The sequence below is a fragment of the Bombus vancouverensis genome, chromosome 1 (genome assembly GCF_051014615.1).
Source record: "Bombus vancouverensis nearcticus chromosome 1, iyBomVanc1_principal, whole genome shotgun sequence".
Lineage (NCBI taxonomy): Eukaryota > Metazoa > Arthropoda > Insecta > Hymenoptera > Apidae > Bombus > Bombus vancouverensis.
Window position 1 is genome coordinate 22,676,735 of NC_134911.1, and position 20,055 is coordinate 22,696,789.

At 36.7% G+C, this 20,055-nt stretch overlaps 1 protein-coding gene across 2 annotated transcripts in view; it reads right to left on the minus strand.

Moving 5' to 3' along the window:
• Positions 1-20,055, minus strand: part of LOC117159393 (dipeptidase 1) — a 237,171-nt gene that overhangs the window by 20,231 nt on the left and 196,885 nt on the right. For both annotated transcript variants that reach the window (XM_033339179.2, XM_033339178.2), the window contains exon 2: positions 3,360-3,689. In XM_033339179.2, coding sequence (XP_033195070.1) covers positions 3,360-3,689 — 330 coding nt within the window. The remainder of the gene's footprint in view (positions 1-3,359; positions 3,690-20,055) is intronic.

Consider the following 20,055-nt stretch of genomic DNA (forward strand, 5'->3'; position numbering starts at 1 on the left):
GTCAAAATTGTATATTAATATTCTATGTTATATTAGATTGTCCGGAAAGTGTCTTTCTTTCGCAAACGTGTTCCTTACAGCAGTGAACCTTCGTACAAACTTGAAACCAAGTCTATGAAATATCGCGATGTTTATCTCAACAATACAAAATGGATCGTACGTGATTCGACAAGATAATATAAAACAAAAAACGTTGTGCGTCTATTATTTCCTCATAAAACGAAAGAAACTTTTCGGACAACCTAATATATATATAAAAATCTTATATTCCTTTATTTTATATTTTATAACGTATTAATCCAACATATGCTGTCACAAAACTTAGTTACGATTACAAAACGGTCAAACGACTAACAATAAACGCCGTACGATTGTAAATTTTCGTGCGACAGTGTATACGAACCACCTGTTCTCTTCAACTGCGAAACGTTCCGTTTCCTATCGCACTTTCGGACGAATAGGTTAAACACGCGAGAGGTCAAATGTCCTGCCGCCTGCACCGCAAGTCACGATCGAGCTTATAAACGTGCTCCGGGCGCTTCAGATTCAACGACTGATCAATACGTTAAATCTGTTTAGTTCGCCATATCTTTGATATTCTGTCCCGATAAATCGCCTTGATACCAAAGGATTATGCTTGTTTTACGGAACCACATCTTCGGCGCAAATAATCCGATCAGAATTTTTGTTTGACGCCGGTGATCCCTGTTCAAAGGATCAGCCAACTCGAGGGGGAAAAAACGTTAAAGCTATCGCTAGATATAGGGGAGATATCGACGATAATAAGCTACAGTTTGCCAAAAGAGGGTTGTTTTATAGGGTGGATTAAGGTCGAAGGATAAACTTCTTGTACGATTACGTATTTTACTAATCTCCTTCGCGAATCTTATTTTCCCCCATCTATGGGCGTATCGAAGATGAGAATTGACACTAAAACTACCACACCAGTTAAATTGACTGGTTTTACAATTTTATTTTAAAATTCCTACTTCGTGTCATATTTTTTTTCCCCGCAATGATGTAATGACTTTCGGAACGGTAACTAAAAGACTAATATAACGAGTTTTATTTTGTTTTTTATGTATTCAAAGTCAAAATAACTTTGTATCAAGGCTACTTATACCAATACCAGTGAAAATGAATGGTACTTGTCAAAGTGTAAAAGGGTCCTGCAATCTGTTTATCGAACCCCAATTAACCAGTTTCTTCGTTTTCTACAACTTCCCACAAGTTTTTAAAATTTGTACCGCGTTTCATTCGATATGGTGATATCGGTTATCAGGAAAATTCCGCATCGATCGTTAGATGCTAACACTAGCAATACCACACCAGTCAAAACGACTGGTTCTACAATTTTATAAATGTGTCAATCCTCGTTTAGGGATTATGGTCTCAGATGGATTAAAAGACCAGTCATTTTGGCTGGTTCTAGTAGTTTTAGTGTTAGTATTTAGTGTTAGTATAGTGTATTAGTTCGTTGGTCACGTACCAGGGTGCATTTATAATGGATCTTAAGCGTTTTCGATTGCAAGCGTTGAAGTATATTTCAATGTTGGAATAATTTACTTGCTGTTCCCCATATTTGGATTCCGTAGGGACCAGACTGTGGGGTTTTATTACGCGGTCTTATGGAGGGTAATTTTATTCTGTGTGCTTAGGATTTTTGTATCGTGGAAGAAAAACCGAACTCCGGTCGCCGGGATTCGAACCCGAGTTCCGAACGTTCGTAACCAAAAACGCTAACCACTGCGCTGCCGTCGTCCAACACTAGTTAGTGTCGAGTAGTGGTATTTACTGTCGAGTGCCGCCACAAGCCTTTGTTTCCACGATACTACATACATTTTTAGATTGATTACAAATACTACAGGTATAATCGTGATTACCTGTCTCGTTGCAATGCTAATAAAATTTTTAAATGTTTTATACAGCACATACGATATGAACGTAAAAGTTTTGCATGGTAATCGTTCAACTACTATTGAAACTGTGTGCAAGCAAAATCGTTTTCGTGAGATCGAGGAAGTTTGGGAAAACTGTTCATGCACCGAGGCAGATCGGCCCCGCAAAGAGGCTGCTGATTAATTACAACGTTCCTTCTAGTTGGCCAAATAAACAACTGAACGAATTTCACGAGGTAGCTAGCCGGCTTGTTTTGTTATTCTCTTCTTTTGCCTAAGTTTTTCAGTTCACAGAGAAATATGCGCGAACGTGCTGCGAAAATATTTCTCTTTTAATTTTCCGTAATTCTTTGGTTACGTGGCTGTAAGCATGTTGCTGGGTAAATCGGTACGCTTGTACACAACGTGTACGTGTGTTTGTGCACCATGGTCGAGCGTGACGAGTTTCCAAGGCTTTGTGACGTTAATCGATGCATTCAACTTGTCCCAGACGAGTAACCCGAAGTAACCCCTGTGTTTAATTATATGGTAAACACCGATTTATTCTTCAGACACTTTGCTATTTTTAAACTTTGATATTTTTAAGTCTGGAGCAAAGGAAGTGGTTGATCGGGTAATAGAAGAGTCGAACTTTAAACGCAAATTCTCTTCCCTATTTGTTTATCGAATACGTTTGTTGATATTTATTTATTTATTTACCGCTTCGAGAATTTAATTCTCGAATCTTTTTTTTCTCCAGATAATTATGATGAAAGTTATGATAATTATTATAAAGTTAGATAGTTATGATGAAATCCTTTCATTGTGCCAATAACAGTCGCTTCGTTTAATCAAATTGTTTCGAACATACGCCAAACCAAAGCAGATAATATACGCAGAATGGAGCAGGCAAGAGACACGGATAGTTCGGTCCCTGAAACGCTCAAAATTAAATACCTAACGTAATATCACAGTGGCTAAGAAATTATTGAGCTTAATTTTCCAATTAAACGTCTTTTAATCAGGTTCTACGTTTCATTTCCATAGTATGAAATTTTCGATAGTCACACGAGGTTGCTACAAAATAATACGAAATTTAACATGCTTAGACCTAACCAATTAGGTCTGTTTTTCGAATACCATAATAGACGCAATGGCGTGTAAATATCTGTGGCGGCACTCGACAGCGCAAATACCGCCACTCGACGTAAACAACTAACGGACGACGGTAGCGCAGTGGTTAGCTCATTAGGTTACGAACGTTCGGAACGCGGGATCGAATCCCAGCGACCGAAGTTCGATTTTTATTCCACGATTCTAAATAGGAAGAAAATATAGCAGTATCCCCAGCAGCGACATCTACAGCCACCAGCCACAAAATCATCACGGACACGACTTATATACCACATATCTTTCGTAGCCAACCGTAATTATCAAGCACCGTCGATGGATAATCGGACTATTTGTAATTAAGATAATTACCTGACCGCCGACCATGCCTTGACGTAGCCTAACCAAGTCAGTTTGACTCCAGGCGCTCTTGCTCCAAGGCGCGACCTGTCGTAGATCCTTGTCGAAATCGAATTCGGCCAGTTGGTTGTGAACGAAGTTTCTAATGTTCCAGGGCAGATCATTGTGGCCGTCGATCAAAGGCACCTCGGAAAGAACCTGCCGCACGGTCTCCAACCTTTCCTTGGGCGATGTCAGGTGTGCAGTCTCGCCATCGGCTGGTCGTGGGCCAACTTTCCCGACCCAGCTTCCGATTGACAGTATGATCACGCTTGCTGTCCAGACACCGCTCTGACCGCCACACTGGAACACCGGTTCGATTATCGGTGGTTAGTCAGCAATTATCGAAGAACATTCCAACAACTGGGATAATAGTAAGTTAGCTCGAAGGTTGTGGAATTCCATGGGCGGAGGAAAATATTTGAATGTTTCATTCATTCCCGGTCAGAGGAATGTTGGAGCTTTTGATGTCGGATGATTAATAGATGGCGAATAATCTATAGAAATTCGTATGTTTTCCAGTACGATAGGAAAAATGGAATTTAAACTGCGAGAAAGGAATTTGTCTCGGCTGTAAAATATCTAACTTTGGATGCGTTATATACGTTTTTATATCAGGTTGTCCGGAGAGTGTCTTTCTTTTACAGACGCGTGTTTTACGACAACGTATCTTTATACAAACATGAAACCTAATCCGTCGAACGTTGCAATCTTTATCTTGATAGAACGAAATGAATCATACGTAATTCGATAAAATAATATAACACGGAAAATGTTGTGCATCCGTTATTTTCTTATAAAACGAAAGAAACTTTTCGAACGACCTAATACATCGTATGCATTCTATTCCTCTACCTTTGTTTTTCGTAAATACATGAAAATCCACAACGACAGATGTTTGTGCATTTACAGGCTGCGATTTAAATACGTAAGAATGTACAGGAGGTAAAGCAAATTTTATTGTGTTTTGTATTGTTTGTGGTATTTTAAGTATTGAACTAAGCGAAACATAGCTATGTGACAGTGTATAGATTAAGTAACGTGTATGTATAGTGTATAGAGAAACGAAAATATATATGTTTTTAAGTGTTAGTATTAGATACAAGATGAGATACGTGTGTTTGGGATGGCAGTTTGGATAAGTGTGGGTCTTTGGAGGCTCTCGTTAAATTATGAGAACGAGCGAGAGTCAGAAATATGTAAGCCAAGTCCTTTTTCTAGGCTGTGAAACCGAAAAATAAATAAATAAATAAATATGTATAGTATAATATTTAAAAATTGAACAAATATTTGTCGTTGTTCCATTGATCGTTGAACTGTATTTTTGACAGTTTTTATAAAATTTAAAGAAGTTGAAAGAATAAATGTATATTTTTCTATGCTATCTGCAAGTTGTATTTTTTAAAAAAATCATTGAATGGAACACATAGGATGTAGTAGAACAACAAATACAATAGTAAAAGAGCGAAACTTGGAGAACTCTGCCAATTTAAACTATTACACTTTCTGTCCTTAATAAATATATACATTATAGTGCTTAAAAATGAAACAAATATTTATTTAAATTCTATTTCTTTCTTTAGTTGTACATAGAGAAACCTGAACTCGCATAAACATTCACAGTGAATAAATAATACTGAAACAATCCGGAGATGATGTTAAGAAGAATGTTGCAAAGGCCGAAGAAAAAGAAATACAATTTTTGAGGATTGAACATTTCAGATACATAGAAAACTTTTAAATACAATACGTAAAAATATGGGTTTAGAAATATAGAATTTTTGCAGATCTAAAGATATTAGAAAATTTCATATCGAAGGTATTTGATTAAATCACGTAGTAGAAATTGAAGAAGAAGATTAAACGACGTACTCATTGATATCACGTTTCTTACATGCGTGTGTATATAACGCGTGTGAGAAATGTGAATATTTTCGAAGTTATGAAGGCTGAAAGTTTCCCAGTTACCGAATGAACGTATACATATATAGCTATGTAGACACATATACATAATTTGAATTCCATTAGTTGCGAAGAATTTACCTCCTCGACGTCTTTTCCAGTAGCGAGGTGAAATTACGTTTTGGGATCCTTCCAGGTAAACTTGAGCCATATGATTCTAACAATTTACTGGCGGATCATGGTTTTATGACTGCCATTAGGGACGGTTCTGTAGCTAATCGTACGAGCCATAAATACCAAGTCGAGAATAAGTTTTTTACTTAATTCCTCTGACGTTGGCAAGTAAACTTTTCTCATTTTGGCTTGGACGATTTGTTACAAAGAACGTGAAAAAATGATGTATCAGAGATATAGTTTGTTAAATTTCTTCAATTAAATTGATAACATTGAAACATTTGTCGCTTAAAGGTCTGTTAATACAAAATGAAATAAAACAAATAATTAAAGAAATTTCACAATTTAACAGACAAATTTAACTTGCAAATGAACGAATTAATAAATTTATAATAATTAATTCCTCGCCGAAAGGATTGTTCAAATACATATTTAATGCTTATCGATGAAAAACACAATCTGAAGAAACGAAATGAATAACGTTATCGCTTAAAACCTTAAGAGTACGCACCAGATATCATCAAAAACAGGTCTGAATACGTTTCTATAAACGTGTCCTAATTAATTTCACTTCTGCCCAATTACTGCCAAACTCCCTTCCGTCCCATTACCCGAGAATCAGCTTGATTAGAGCTTCATCGATCCTGAGATTCGGTTATCGAAGATCTTTCTCGGTCGTAACCTCAGCCAAATCCAGACTATGGTTCAATCAAGCGATTGACCGGCTAAACTCGCAGTTATAACGGTCAAACTGAGAATGAAATCCCACAGTGCACACCGGTATTTGCCAATGTCTATCTAACTCTTTCTGCTACCTTATCGAAACATACGATAAATGTCTTAACAACGTGTATTTTTCGTTCCAATAATCACGAAAACATACAGGGTGGTTGGTAACTGGTGGTACAAACGGAAAGGGGGTGATTCTACGTGAAAAAAGAAGTCGAAAATGTAGAAAAAAAATTTTTCGTTCGAGGCTTTGTTTTCGAAAAAATCGACTTTGAATTCTCGCTCGGTACGCGTGCACTTTATCGCGTCTCGTTATAACGGATCTCACTGTAGATCGTTGTCTCGATGGAAAAATTAAAAAAAAAATGTTTTACCAGTTACCAACCACCCTGTATATCGACGATAAATCGTAGATTAGAATTTGTGATCGTGAAAGTTTTTCAATTCGAATATTTCTTTCGTAGTAATCGATTTTTCGACGTCGAGAAGACGGTGTCACGTAAAATAACACAAAAAAAAACAAATTTAAGATGAAAAATAAAAAAGGAACTTTATTTTTTTTTCTAACACTTGGTTTACAATTTGCTTCCGAGCTCTAAGCGTGACTTTTCAAGACTGACTCTTACAACTCGACTTCCGATCGTATTCGGTTATTTTTCTTTTGTCACCCCTCAATATCCCCACTGTCCTCGAGTTTGTTAGGCGACCGCGACCGTTGCCACGCACGACGCCATCTTCTAGAACATTCGACGGAAACACCGTTGGGATATTGATGATTCATTCGGCACTTCGCTTCGGCGATATACATTGTTGCCAAGTGCCTTTACATCTTTATCTCCGGTTTTGAACTGTGCCAGTCGTGACAATGGTGAAGGCGTCGATTTGATGTTATTTGAAGCCGAGGCTAAATTATGGCAGATCAACGAACGAATCCGTACATCACGTTCAAAGATATCTGGAGTGACAATAAAATTGCTTCGATCGTTACTTTCCATCTGAATACAGAGGTTTTATAATAGCGGCCGGAAATGTATCTCGCCGATATAATCCAACTGGATGTAAAATGTAATCCAACCGGGAATGTCGTGCGCACTCTCAGCCAGGGATTCTCTAAAGGGAGAAAAGGAACGCGATATCCAAAGAGCTGAAGGTGAGCAATGGTAACTGAAGAGGACCGGAGAAAGCTTTGATGTTTTCGTCCAGAAATAATTTACTGTTTCATCCTGTGAGTTGCAAATATTCCCAGGGACACGGTGAACTGTCATCGCGATGCTGCAGGAGCTGAATAGTTTATGATCCTCGTCAAAGGAGCACGAATTCCTTTTCGCGAAACGTCTGTTCAAGGTACGAGTTTTTCAAAGCACGTCAGAGTGCACGATGGAGAAAAAGGGATCGCTTTATCTTTCCTTTCCAATTATTCTGCCCTCTGTCCGGTCCTCGATCGAACACAGAGAAATTCAGTTTTTTTTTTTTTTCGTGGAATTATTTAGAACCGAGAGAAACGAAGTTGTAACGATTATTATTGATTTCAGTTTAACAACGATGGTTTAATTTTATCACAGTTGTTATCGACATTTGAGAGGAATAGAATCGTAACGATTATCAATGATGATGATTAAATTATAACGATGATTCGATATGATTACGAAAGGCCTAAGAGATATCGAGTGAACCATAAACAATATCGCGAGAAAGCCTAAGTGCCGATAGGCCCAACAATGTGTAACATTAATCCACATCAGAGATCAGGCCACACACCGCGGACAAGATGGCAGCCAGATGTCTCCACTTCCTTGGCGCGTATCCTCAATAGTTTTAAGGATCAACCATGGATCTTGGCATTTTTATAGTTAAGATCTTTCAAACTAAACAAGTATCTTTTGTTTCAGGTTTCCTTTACGTTTATTGTTTGTGTTGAGAATTATGGATCTTTGAAGCCGAAATAATGTTATAGGAACACTAAATTTATACTTGGGATTAATATTAGAATAGTAATACATTTATTTTATGGACGATTTCTTATATATTTATCGATATACACTTGCACGCGTCTCAGCACTTTCTTCTATACCCGACTGTTACTCTAGTTTACATTCATCTGTTTTCGAGACGCCGCGCACACACATACCTCCATACACTGATACCCACATACAAGTATCTCTACTACGCATTTAACCCAGTCCAGCACAGAAAATTATACATATCTCAACAGTTTGCTACGGGTTGACACGGGAAAGATAGTTTTCCTCACGTTCGGTATCTTCCGTTAACGACTTTCTCTCGAGGGCGGCTAAAACCCTTCCTGGCCCACCAACCTTCTTATTATCCAATCGGAAGCGGTGTCTACTGCCCTCACTTTCTTAACCAAAATAGTCATCGACAAATCCGATGGTCCCGTGTCCTTAGACACACCCACCTCTAGCTTCCCTCAGACACAGTATCGTCAATAAAACTCACTTATTCTCGATCCTTAGAATAGTCAATGTATCTTTACCGGTTTCTATACTTAAACCAGTCGCGTACTTGATCAGTGTATACTCAATTGTGAATATTAAGTGAAAAATAAAGTTTAATAAAAAACAAAGTTAATAGTTGTGTTACGGCTCAACTATCTTGTTTTTATTATATAACCCTCAAGTTTACGCGACAGATGTATCGTCGGTCCTTCGATCGAATAGTTTCGCGGAAAAGGCTTACGTGACTCTGGCCACGAGCGGTTGCGAAACACGTGCGCGGTGGGGCTAAGATAAAGGACAAAGGAATGCCAAGGGAGAAAGACGAATTAACAGTCAGTGTGAGTTGAGAAGTCGGAGAGTGTCAGTTGAGAAGCCAGAGAGTGTGAATCGAGAAGTCCGAGAAATAGTGCTGCTAGTGATAGTGTTCGATTTTGTTTTTTATTTTACGTGACATTAGTGTTGTCGAGAGAGTGTGGTCCGCGTGAGAGAGAGAGAGAGAGAGAGAGCGTTGGAACCGTGGTGACGAGAGTTGCAAATTAATTATTTAGTTATCTTAATTATAGTACGTTATTGTATTTAGTTCGCGTTAAATAAGCATCGTTTCCTGCTTAACCAACACCTGTTTAATCCATTTTAAATAAATTAATAAATAAAAGTGCTACAGTATATTTCGACAAAATAAGTATAAAACGTTAAAAAAAATCTGTCCACTTGATTGGATCCAAAAATTTCAGGACACGTTCGAACATAATTGTGAATTAATTTGTAATACGTGCTTGCACATTAAATGCGGGAGCGGAGTATATGGTTGATTTTCGCGTCGTTGTTCGTCAAACAAGATCATGTCACCGCTGGCAATTCGTCAAAGAAATGACGAATTGCCTCTTGCCAACAGAATGATCGATCGAAGTAGTTTGATTAAAGAGGAAGATCACCTGTCCGAATTCGTTTACGTGGAGGACAAACTCCCATTTTTAATGCATCCCAAGTTGAGACCGGATGGAATCGGCAAAGAAGAAATAGTAATTGAAACACTGAGAGCAAGGTCTCATAGTTACACACACGTAAACCTCCATTAACAGATTTTTCCAACAACGCTCTTAGCTTTCTTTTCTCGATAGGATGAAGCTTCGCTACACCGAATTGTGGAGAACGTGAATCCAGAAGAAATTGCGTTGCATCGTAGAAAATACTGAAAAATGATATCTTATTGATCGAAAGAAAATTTATTAAATAATATCTCTCCTAAGGATTGTTATTTAAGAACTTTCAAATTAATAACGCGCGGAGGAAATTTTTTATCTCGCAATCTCACACCTTTTATCATAAATTTCATTTAGAAAAACACAAAATTATAAGAATCACGTGCTCGAATTAACGATATAACAATTACTAAGGATAATGACAAATTAATAAAATAAAACGAAGAAGATTAAAATATGAAATTATTATACAATATTTATTCTTATAATTATTGTGCAAATATGAAACGATATATACAATGGCAATCTATCAGCAATTCCAAATTTTTTATTCGATATTTCTTCAGATAACTATCTTTATAAATATTTTACATATTCTTAAAGATATCAAATTAATACGATATTAAAGTTAAAAATATCTCCTTTCTATATCTAAATCAATCTTTGAAGTCACTGGATTATTAAATTAATATAAATTCCACATACAATTATTTGTAGATCATTCGAAGAATGGATACTAGATGAAGAAGAAATGTTTTATAGATCGACTGCTAATAGCAATAATAAACTGGTAACAGTAAAATAGTAAAATATAAAACTAGTAAGGGTAAAATCCGAACAGAATACAGAGCGTTGAGTACACTAGTCGTTTTATATACAAGAGGGATTAACACGGTTAGATACCGTACACGAAAGAAGGAGAAACACTGGAGTGCTGAACAACGTCGTTTAGTGGTATCTAGTATCTGACCAAACGGGAACTCGCGCTACTTACTCGCCAGACTGCGGTAACATTGTTGCGTCTGATACAACATACGCTTTTCTACTAGCTCCTAAGTTGCAAGCCTGAGAGAGCGGTCCTTCGAATTTCCTGTGCTCTTATAGGAATATGGGTAAGATATAAAATTTCGACTTGTCTTCGCAGTTTGAGATGACATTTTCTCTTCTATTCTCGACAGCGAATCTGTTAATATAGATCGTTATCCAATACCGAATCGTCTACACTTAGATTGTGCTTAGCTTAATTATTCAACAGATGCAATTTTTTTATTGCTATGAGCATTGTATGTATATAATATTATAAGCATTTATAATTAGCAATTATAATATACGAGCATTATTACAATATTTATTATAATATTAATTTATGTAACAAAACAGTTAACGGAGATAGGTTTTCAGGGACCCCAAAAATCAAGAATATTAATAATATTATAGTAAATATTGTAATAGTATTGTAATATAATAAATATTGTAATATTTATTGTAATATTATTTTATATAACAGTTAACGGAGATAGGTTTTCAAGGACCCTAAAAATCAAGAATATTAATCCTAAATGATCTAATTAATTCTAATAAATATAAAATAGTATTATAATAAATATTGTATTTTATATGCCATATTATTTATCAATGTCATGTATTTTACATAACAGAACAATTAACGAAAATAGTTTTTCAAGGATCCTAAAAATTAAGAGTATTAATAACGCAGGAAGAAAATTCAAATATCCGCGATTTAAAGAGCGAAAAAACAAAACTATTAAAAGCAAGTTTAACGTTATTAAAAGAAGCTTCTTAAATTTAATAAATTAAAGATCTCGCGATTGTATCATTTTATTCTCGTTTTCTTTCAACATGCTGATAAGAGCAAGATTCCATCGCTTTTTCACAAATTAAATTTATCTAACAGGAAATCATACTCCGCCTTCTTTCGGCTCTGGCAGAACGAAGAACGATAGAAACGTCGAAAAACCGGTCGGCAAGCGTGCATAAAACATAAATAAAATTTAATCAAAAACCCCAGGTGGTAGCGCCGAATCCTCGAAAATGAATTCCATTCGGGACAAGATCCTCCTCTCTCGATCCGCCTTCTCCATTCCCGATTAACACCCCCTCGTAAAAATTCCAATATCGGCTAGCTTCTACGACGACTACATGTCGTCCAACGTCGAAAAATCTCTCACGATTTCGCATCGATACGGAATCGTCTCGCGATTTACATCCACCGGACGTTTTTATTAAAACATCGTAAAAGACCTTCGTGCAGTTTTCTCCATTCGTTAACCTCTCAGATGTACACGGTGTTCGTTTGAAAACCTCACGTCCGATTATCTGGAAAGTTACGCATTTTAGGAAAAGATGTTTGAAAGAAAAGTTTCGCGGTTTCGAACGGCAAATTATTCGAAGGTTTTATTTATTTTTTTTTTTTTATACATCTTCTTTACGGATTTTTATTCCACGATTAATTACGAAAAGGAAGAAAGTTTTTCTTATCGGATTTCATTTTGACAGATATGTAGTATCAAAAAACGAGTGGGGGCATACGCTTAGTCCATCATATATTTAAGTTCGAGTTTCTCGGGATAGTATAACGCAGTGCCGCGGACAGATTGTCGTATAGGACCGGCGAAATGCATACAATGTAGCGACCAGCGTATAGTTCCAGAAACGTCGATTCGCCTTCGGTTCGTTTTTCACACACACAAGGAAGGTGCATACGCGATCATAGGCGCGAACGATGGCGTGATCCGAGCGTAGTGGGGGGTCGTCTCCGAGAGAAGACAAAGAAGATCGAAGGGCGAGCAGTACCATTTTGAGGAGTCGGAGAGTGTAAATCAAGAAGTGAGAGTGTTGCCAGCGTTGAGAGTGTTCCGCGTGAAAGAGAGAGAGCGTTGAATCCGTTGTGACGAGAGTTAGAAATTAACTATTGCGTTGTCTAGACCATAATACGTTATTGTAATTAATTAAAATCTGTACAATCCATTCGTCGTAAATAAATCATCATTATAATATTATATTTACGATACTACAGATACTTGTTAAAATAAAATGTTACTTCGCTTTTTGTTACGTTCGAAGGAGAAGAAGGAAAATTATTTTTTCCTGAAACACGTAGTTTTCGTGATAATTGCACGCGATCTTTTCAAATGAACTTCCTGCAGGTATGCCACCGTCTAAAAGTATTCAGACATCTTTTTTAATTTTGGCAAAGTGTAACTTCACGACTAATTTCAGGGATAAAAATATCGAACGATTTTATTCCCTGACCGCGTGTGAAAGCGTGTTCATATGGGCGTAGATTGTTGCGTAGATCCTTGGGTACAAAGATCAAAAAATTCAAAGGTATAGCATTGAAAGAACGGAGATTCCAATGTCCACGATCCACAGACTTCGATTATAATCTAAAACTAAGAGACTTCGTAATTACAAGGGACCAAATACTACTAAACGTGAATTATCAAAAATCAGAACTCGTAATATACGACGCGAGGAAATTCATTTTGCAAAGCTAACGCAGCAAAAAAATCTGTACCCGTAATAATCTTACAAAATCATCTTACTTGTTAATTCTCCGAAAAACTGCGTTCCTTGAATCACATTAGATTCGATCGTATCTGTTATCGTTAATAATCAACAGTAATTAATAGTAATTAATAATTTTCTACAGTTTGATTTTCTATTTTAATTCTGCTTGAAACGATATCAACAGACACAGCGATTATTCGCTTAGTTTCCGTTTCCTTCGTCGCGTCCACGGAAATACAAATTAGCATACAAATACGCGGTCTACTGCTCCAAAGTTTGCTACACGAACCAAACGAGAAGGCGGACGAAATCAAAGAAACCAGAAGAAAATTCCATCTCTATCGTTGATGGACATTGAGGACTGGCCAGCATCCAAATATCGAGCGTAATAAAAGGTCGTATTAAGCGAACATGCTCGAAGAAAGTCAGGGACGTTTCTGCGAACAAAGAACGATCTCTATCGATCTACGTTCGAATGGATGACCGGCATCGAGACGAGATTCCGTGAAACCACAATGAGGTAGTTACAACGGTTCGAAAAGTCAGCCAACGATTTCCCTTTTATTTTTCTCTGCTCCTCTATCCTTCGCTATTCGTTTCTTCTCTATTTCTTCTTCTTCTTCTTCTTCTTCTTCTTCGATACTGTATTTCGATCGTTTCCCTCGAATCGCTTATATATCGTTACCTCGAACGTACAAGCCGAAATTTAATGCGTTCTACGAATTTATCACTTTGCTGGCCGAGACAGCTACTTCGAGACTGCACAACGGGAGACAAGCACACGCCGGCGAAATATATTTCTGAAGCCCCGGAGGCGAGGTATTTTTGTTTTAACCCGTTTCCTTCGCCGGTGTGGCGGGCTTTTATGCTTTATGCGTGGCCTGTACGCGGCAGCGGTGTCGCGTACCTTTGGAATTTTGATAAGTCGTGGATTTTGGAACGGATGTTTCCCGCTTATTTCGCTTTTGCGCGTGACGCAACGGTTTGTTGCTCGAACGGAGAGGAATCTCGCTGTCGCGATTCCAAATCGAGAGAATTGCGAGGGATGTCTTAACGGTGTTTGCTTTCCTCTAGTCATTAATTAGGAAACTCGATAGTTTGCCCGAGTTTTCTCTATTGGATAAGAGTAACGTCAAACTAGTACTTTAGTTCGCGTGTCCGATTAGAATGTAAAAATATGAAACGCAAAATAACGCAATAGTACAAAGTATTTGTGAGGAAGAAGGTGAAATTAGTTGTCGCGTTTGTTTGATTATAGAAATTATAAAAATGTACCGTAATAATAGGAAGTATTTATTAGGAAGAATATTAAATTAGTTGTTGCGTTTGTTTGATTATAAAAATTATAAAAATTGTAAAAATGTAACTTAATAATAGGAAATATTTGTTAGGAAGAATATTAAATTAGTTGTTGCGTTTGTTTGATTATAAAAATTATAAAAATGTAACGTGATAATAGGAAATATTTGTTAGGAAGAATATTAAATTAGTTGTTGCGTTTGTTTGATTATAAAAATTATAAAAATTGTAAAAATGTAACTTAATAATAGGAAATATTTGTTAGGAAGAATATTAAATTAGTTGTTGCGTTTGTTTGATTATAAAAATTATAAAAATGTAACGTGATAATAGAAAGTATTTGTTAGAAAGAATATCAAATTAGTTTATAAATTCTCGCGTCTGTTTGATTATACCAGCCTGTATTGCAAGATAAAAATATGAAGTATGACGTAACGTAATAATATGAAACACCTGTTAGGAAGAATATCAAATTAGGTGCTGTGTTTGTTTGATTATAACGCGAAAATACGAAGCGTAACGTAATGTAATAATACGAAATATTTGTTAGAAGGTATATCAAATTAGTTTATAAATTTCTGTGTCTGTTTGATTATATCTGCCTGTATTGTAAGATAAAAATATGATGTATGACGTAACGTAATAACACGAATAACACCTGTCAGGAAGAATATCAAATTAGTTCATAAATTTCTGCGTTTGTTTGATTACAAAATAAAAATATGAAGTATGGCATAACGTAACAATGTGGAACATCCGTTAGGAAGAATATCAAATTAATTCATAAATTTCTGTGTTCTAGAAATATTTGTTAGAAAGATTATCAAATTGTTTCACGAGTTTCTGCATTAGTTTAATTATAACGAGAACCAAAGGTATGAAATTTGTGTTATTGTTAAAAAAGTTTGGAATTATTATTTACGATTCTTTGTCATCTTCATGATAACATTTTAATATAAATGATCATTGCAAATGGGCTTGTAACAACACATTTTAAAGCTTTCCACAAAGAGTAGCTTTTACACGTGTGATATATCAAATTTGTATAAATTCGTTGTACGATACCACACAAAAGCCAATAGCGTGTATATTTTTCTATATTTCTGTACACGTGAAAAATTCCTTATTTAAATGTAATGAAATGGAATGAAAGGAGTATCACTCTCAAATACACACGTATAACATACATATCGTAGCCTCCATTTTATTCCAGCAAAATTTTCTATGTATTATTCATTAAGCACGCATATCCGCCACCTAATGGCATATTTTAATCTTCGTTTTATTCTAACGAAGCTTTCTATGTAATTATTCGTTAAATGCATATATTTGTCGCGCGTATAATGCCATATTTTAATACTTGTTTTATTTCAGTAAAATCTGTTTATTACACATTTCGTACACGTATCCAGTGCGCGATAGTACATCTTAATTTTCATTCTATTTCAGCAACATTCTCTACGCAAAATATTCATCAAGTACGTAGTAACATCGTCCATTAAAAAATATATATTTGTTGCTATATGTACGTAGTATGCGAGCGAGGGGCCTGGGAGTTGGCGGGTGAACCGCGTGAAATGTCGCGAGAGCCGTGGCGTTCTTTTCGATCGCGTAGTTTTCGATAGAGGAGACCTACGTGATCTTGGCCACGAGCGGTTGCTAGGAGACGAGAAACGAATCAACAGCGATTGCGAGTTGCGTTGCCGAGAGAGTGTTGATTGCGTTTATGAAAGTCGAGTCGTTGATTAATTATTTGCTTGTGCTGTTTATTATATTATTATGTTTGCTGCGATTAGTTCATGTTGAACAACTATCGTTTTTCTGTCTGATTAACACCTTTATCATCCATTCATTGTAAACATATTGCATCACGATATTACATGTATGCTATAGCGTAGCAACATTTTCTCCGGCATTCAGATGGCAAATTCTCGGCAGGAAAAGTTGGCATTAAAAAGAAGCTAAAACGCGAACAGAAATTATCGAGAATATGCCAAATAACTTATCGAACGATGCTATTATCGAAATTTCCTCGGTTCCGTCGAAACGAATTCGCTTTCGTAAATTCGACGAAGGCTTTGCGAACTGGCGGAAAGGCAATACGTTTTCACTTTGACGCGGTTTTATCGATAGCTCGACAGAAAGCTGCAGGGAAACTCGTAAACTTGGCGATGTCGGTTATCGGGTTTAAACAGCGTTTATCTCGTTTAATCGACGTTTTAACGGCCGGCCAGCCAGGCATCGAATTATCGCGTGGAAATTGCGACTCTTCCGAACGAAAATAACGCCTGGAGCCTCGGCTTTATTAGCCTCGCGATTTCCTTCGACTCGAAATCGAAGAACGCAGACCCGCTTATTTCGTTCACAGGCAAACGTACAGGTCACCGGTCACGTTTATAGAGCGTTTCGATCCGACCGTTCTACGAGCCACGAGTATTGTTCGTTTCATAATTGACGAAGCAATTTTGTGGATCGAGGCAAAGCCTCGATTGTACGAAAAGCCTCGACCGTGAAACGAGGACAAAACAAACGGAACGAGCTCCCCCATCGAGATCTATGGGGCTAGGGTTTTGTCGTCGAATGCTTTTCCAAGCAAAAGTAGTTTGCTTCAAAAGTAGTGGTTAGGACCGTGACATCTAATTTTATGCGAATTTAAGATTATTATCTTTTCGTGACTGATTCGTCGACCTGACAGTGGTATAAATTTTAAATTACTGGTTTTGCATTTAATTTGTTTGCCTGTGTATAGCGTAGATTGTGATCGATGGTTCGGCAAAAGTCAATAGGATTTGTCAGTAACTGGAGACTTTCGATGATTTTTTGAATATTTTTGAAATTATTCGATCGAATTAATATCGAGTTTGAAATCATTTTTCCGCGTGTAATTCGTTTATTTATATATAGCGTAAACTTTAATTAATTTGTCTGTGGTTCGATGTAACAGTTAATCGAATTCGTTGTCTCTTTCAAGAATTTTCGACGATTTTTTCCAATTACGAGCTTGTGATAGATTTCTAATTTGGATTCTCAATTACTTTTGGGGATTAATTCGCTTTTCCAATGTATGGAATAAATATTAATGTAATTTTTCTCCTACGTAATATAAGGTATAATCTGATTTTTGTGTATTTCGATGTATAAATTAATTAAATCTGTTGGCGATCATTGGCTTTTCAGAAACTTTAATCGGTTTGCGATACTGGTATCCAATTTTGTAATAGATTATTTCCCTGCAGTCGGTGTGGATTTTAATTTATTTCCCTATGCGCAGTACGAATTTTAATCTATTTTTTCTGGTTTGTTGTAAAAATTGCCACTTCCACCACTCTTCCGACTATGCTTTCCTCGAAATCGGTTAAACCGATTTTGTTTACTTCAAAACCAACGGACACAAACGAGATTCTCTTATCCGGAGATCAAGTAGCATTTATTGTGGCAAGAATATTCTTTTAAGATCACCAAATATCTGATCTATAAGAAACTTTTAATAAAAACATCCTCGCAAGCTATTATAATAAAATCAATTACCTTCGATTGTCTTCCAAAATTAATTACCTTCGATACGAAAGAGGAGAATCAAATTTCATATAATCGCAATATCTTTGAAATAGGAACGAAGTGTAATTAAGTTGAATTAATACGTGCATATTGCACAGATAATAACCATAGAACACTCAAGGTACGGCGGTACGCTTGGTCGAGCGTAGAATAGCTTTTTCCTTCTTATAATACCTGTTCCATTCCATTTCATTCCATTTCATTCCATTTCATTTCATTTCATTTCTCCAAGGTCACCGATCAACGACCCAGAAGAATTATTCTACGATCTTTTTAACAGCCTTCCACTCGAGAAGAAAGTGAAACAGTCGTTTGCGCGTACACGCGTAATCTTTGCCTATTTCTGCACGTTTCGTCGACAGCAACGACCACCATCGTAACAGAGAAAGCAGAACAGCGAAGACAGAGTACGAGAAACTTGAGCGCTTTGTTACGAAATAGCCTCGTAACGTTCGAAATTGCACGATTGCCAGGCTGGCGACCGTAAAAAAATCTTAAAGGGCGATCTTATTTTTAACCGACTTTTTTCCCTTCCCTTTCCTATTTCACGAGCATTTGTTCCGTCGAACTTCACAAGTAAAAGCGTAATTTACGAAGTACAACAACAAGAAAAAGTACAACGGATTCGAGACGAGTTTTCGAAATCGTAAACCACCGCGCTGTTCCTCTTACCGGGGAATTTACATTCGCATCATTCGTCAAAGTATCTGAGTATTCGCCATATAGAAAGCTTCTTTATGCATGTCGTACGCGTTACGTAAAACGTTTTTAAATTTCATTAGTGTTGTTATATCTATATTTAGAGGTAGGATCGCGTTAGTTATTACTTTATTATTCGGATGAAAAACACCACACTTCTCGGAGTCGAAAAACCTTTATTGCACACACTTGGAAGGGACACGAACGAATGAACGAAAAGAAAGTCTTAAACTATCGATCTGGTCTATCGACCGTGTCTAGTAATATCTTCTAGTTACTCCTTTTTGTAACTAGCCGTCAGCATATAGATGGCGAGCGAGAACTCGCGTTGTCATTTTCAACAATAAGCACTGTAATTTACCAAATGTCCAACTGGACAAATTGTAAACTATAAATTAAACAATAATAAAAAAAAAATTAGCACTGTTAGGAGTCACGGCTGGCGTGATCACGCATATCGATCTGTGAAACTAATCCAAAAAAGGGTGTAGAAATCACAGTTATTAATACAGATATGTATCGTTCCTCTGGTTTTGTCAATCAATCGACAACTTTATTTGTCACGATACGTGTTTGTGATTTTGAAAAATATATTGAATTTTTCCTAAAAACCCAGAGAACACCGTCTTGTAAAAACTGACAATGGGTCGAATTACATCGCTATGATTTTCAGTTAGCCGATCGACAAAGAAAACGACCAGTCCTTAACAGACTGAAACGTTCAATTCTAAAAGGATTGGTCAATATTTAACGAAAAATTCGTCGAAACGATCACGATCGTATAAAACTGGCATGTTAATAACAATAATAATAATACGTTTATCGATAACATCGATAATAAGAATAATATCAATAACGATAATATTTTTTTATAATACCATGCTACTCTGCATTCTTTACAAACTTGAACCTTTCCCAGCAATATTTTCGAATTACCAAATCACGTGCCGAGCTGCTCGATAAAGTGGATGCAAGTAAGTGGAAATCTAAGAGTAAATGCCTGCGCATAAGGGAAACGAATTGGAAATTTCTCCGATCGCAATTCGCGTTACGTGACCGTCTACACAGTATTTCATGGAAATTTCTCCAGAGACCCGGATGCACAGCCAGGACGAAGACGCCGAGTCCAAAGATGATTCTACGTGTGTCCCCGAAACATCACGATCCGTCTTACCCGGTGGACAAATTTTCCACGTTAGGTTAGGTACGTAGATGCCGGAGGGACCATCTCTGAGAACGTCGACAACGTGTTTCGCGTTGAGATTTGCAAAAGTAAAAGTCGGTACACCGGTTATAACACCAGGATAGAAAGAATAAATTTCTTATGAATATTTACAA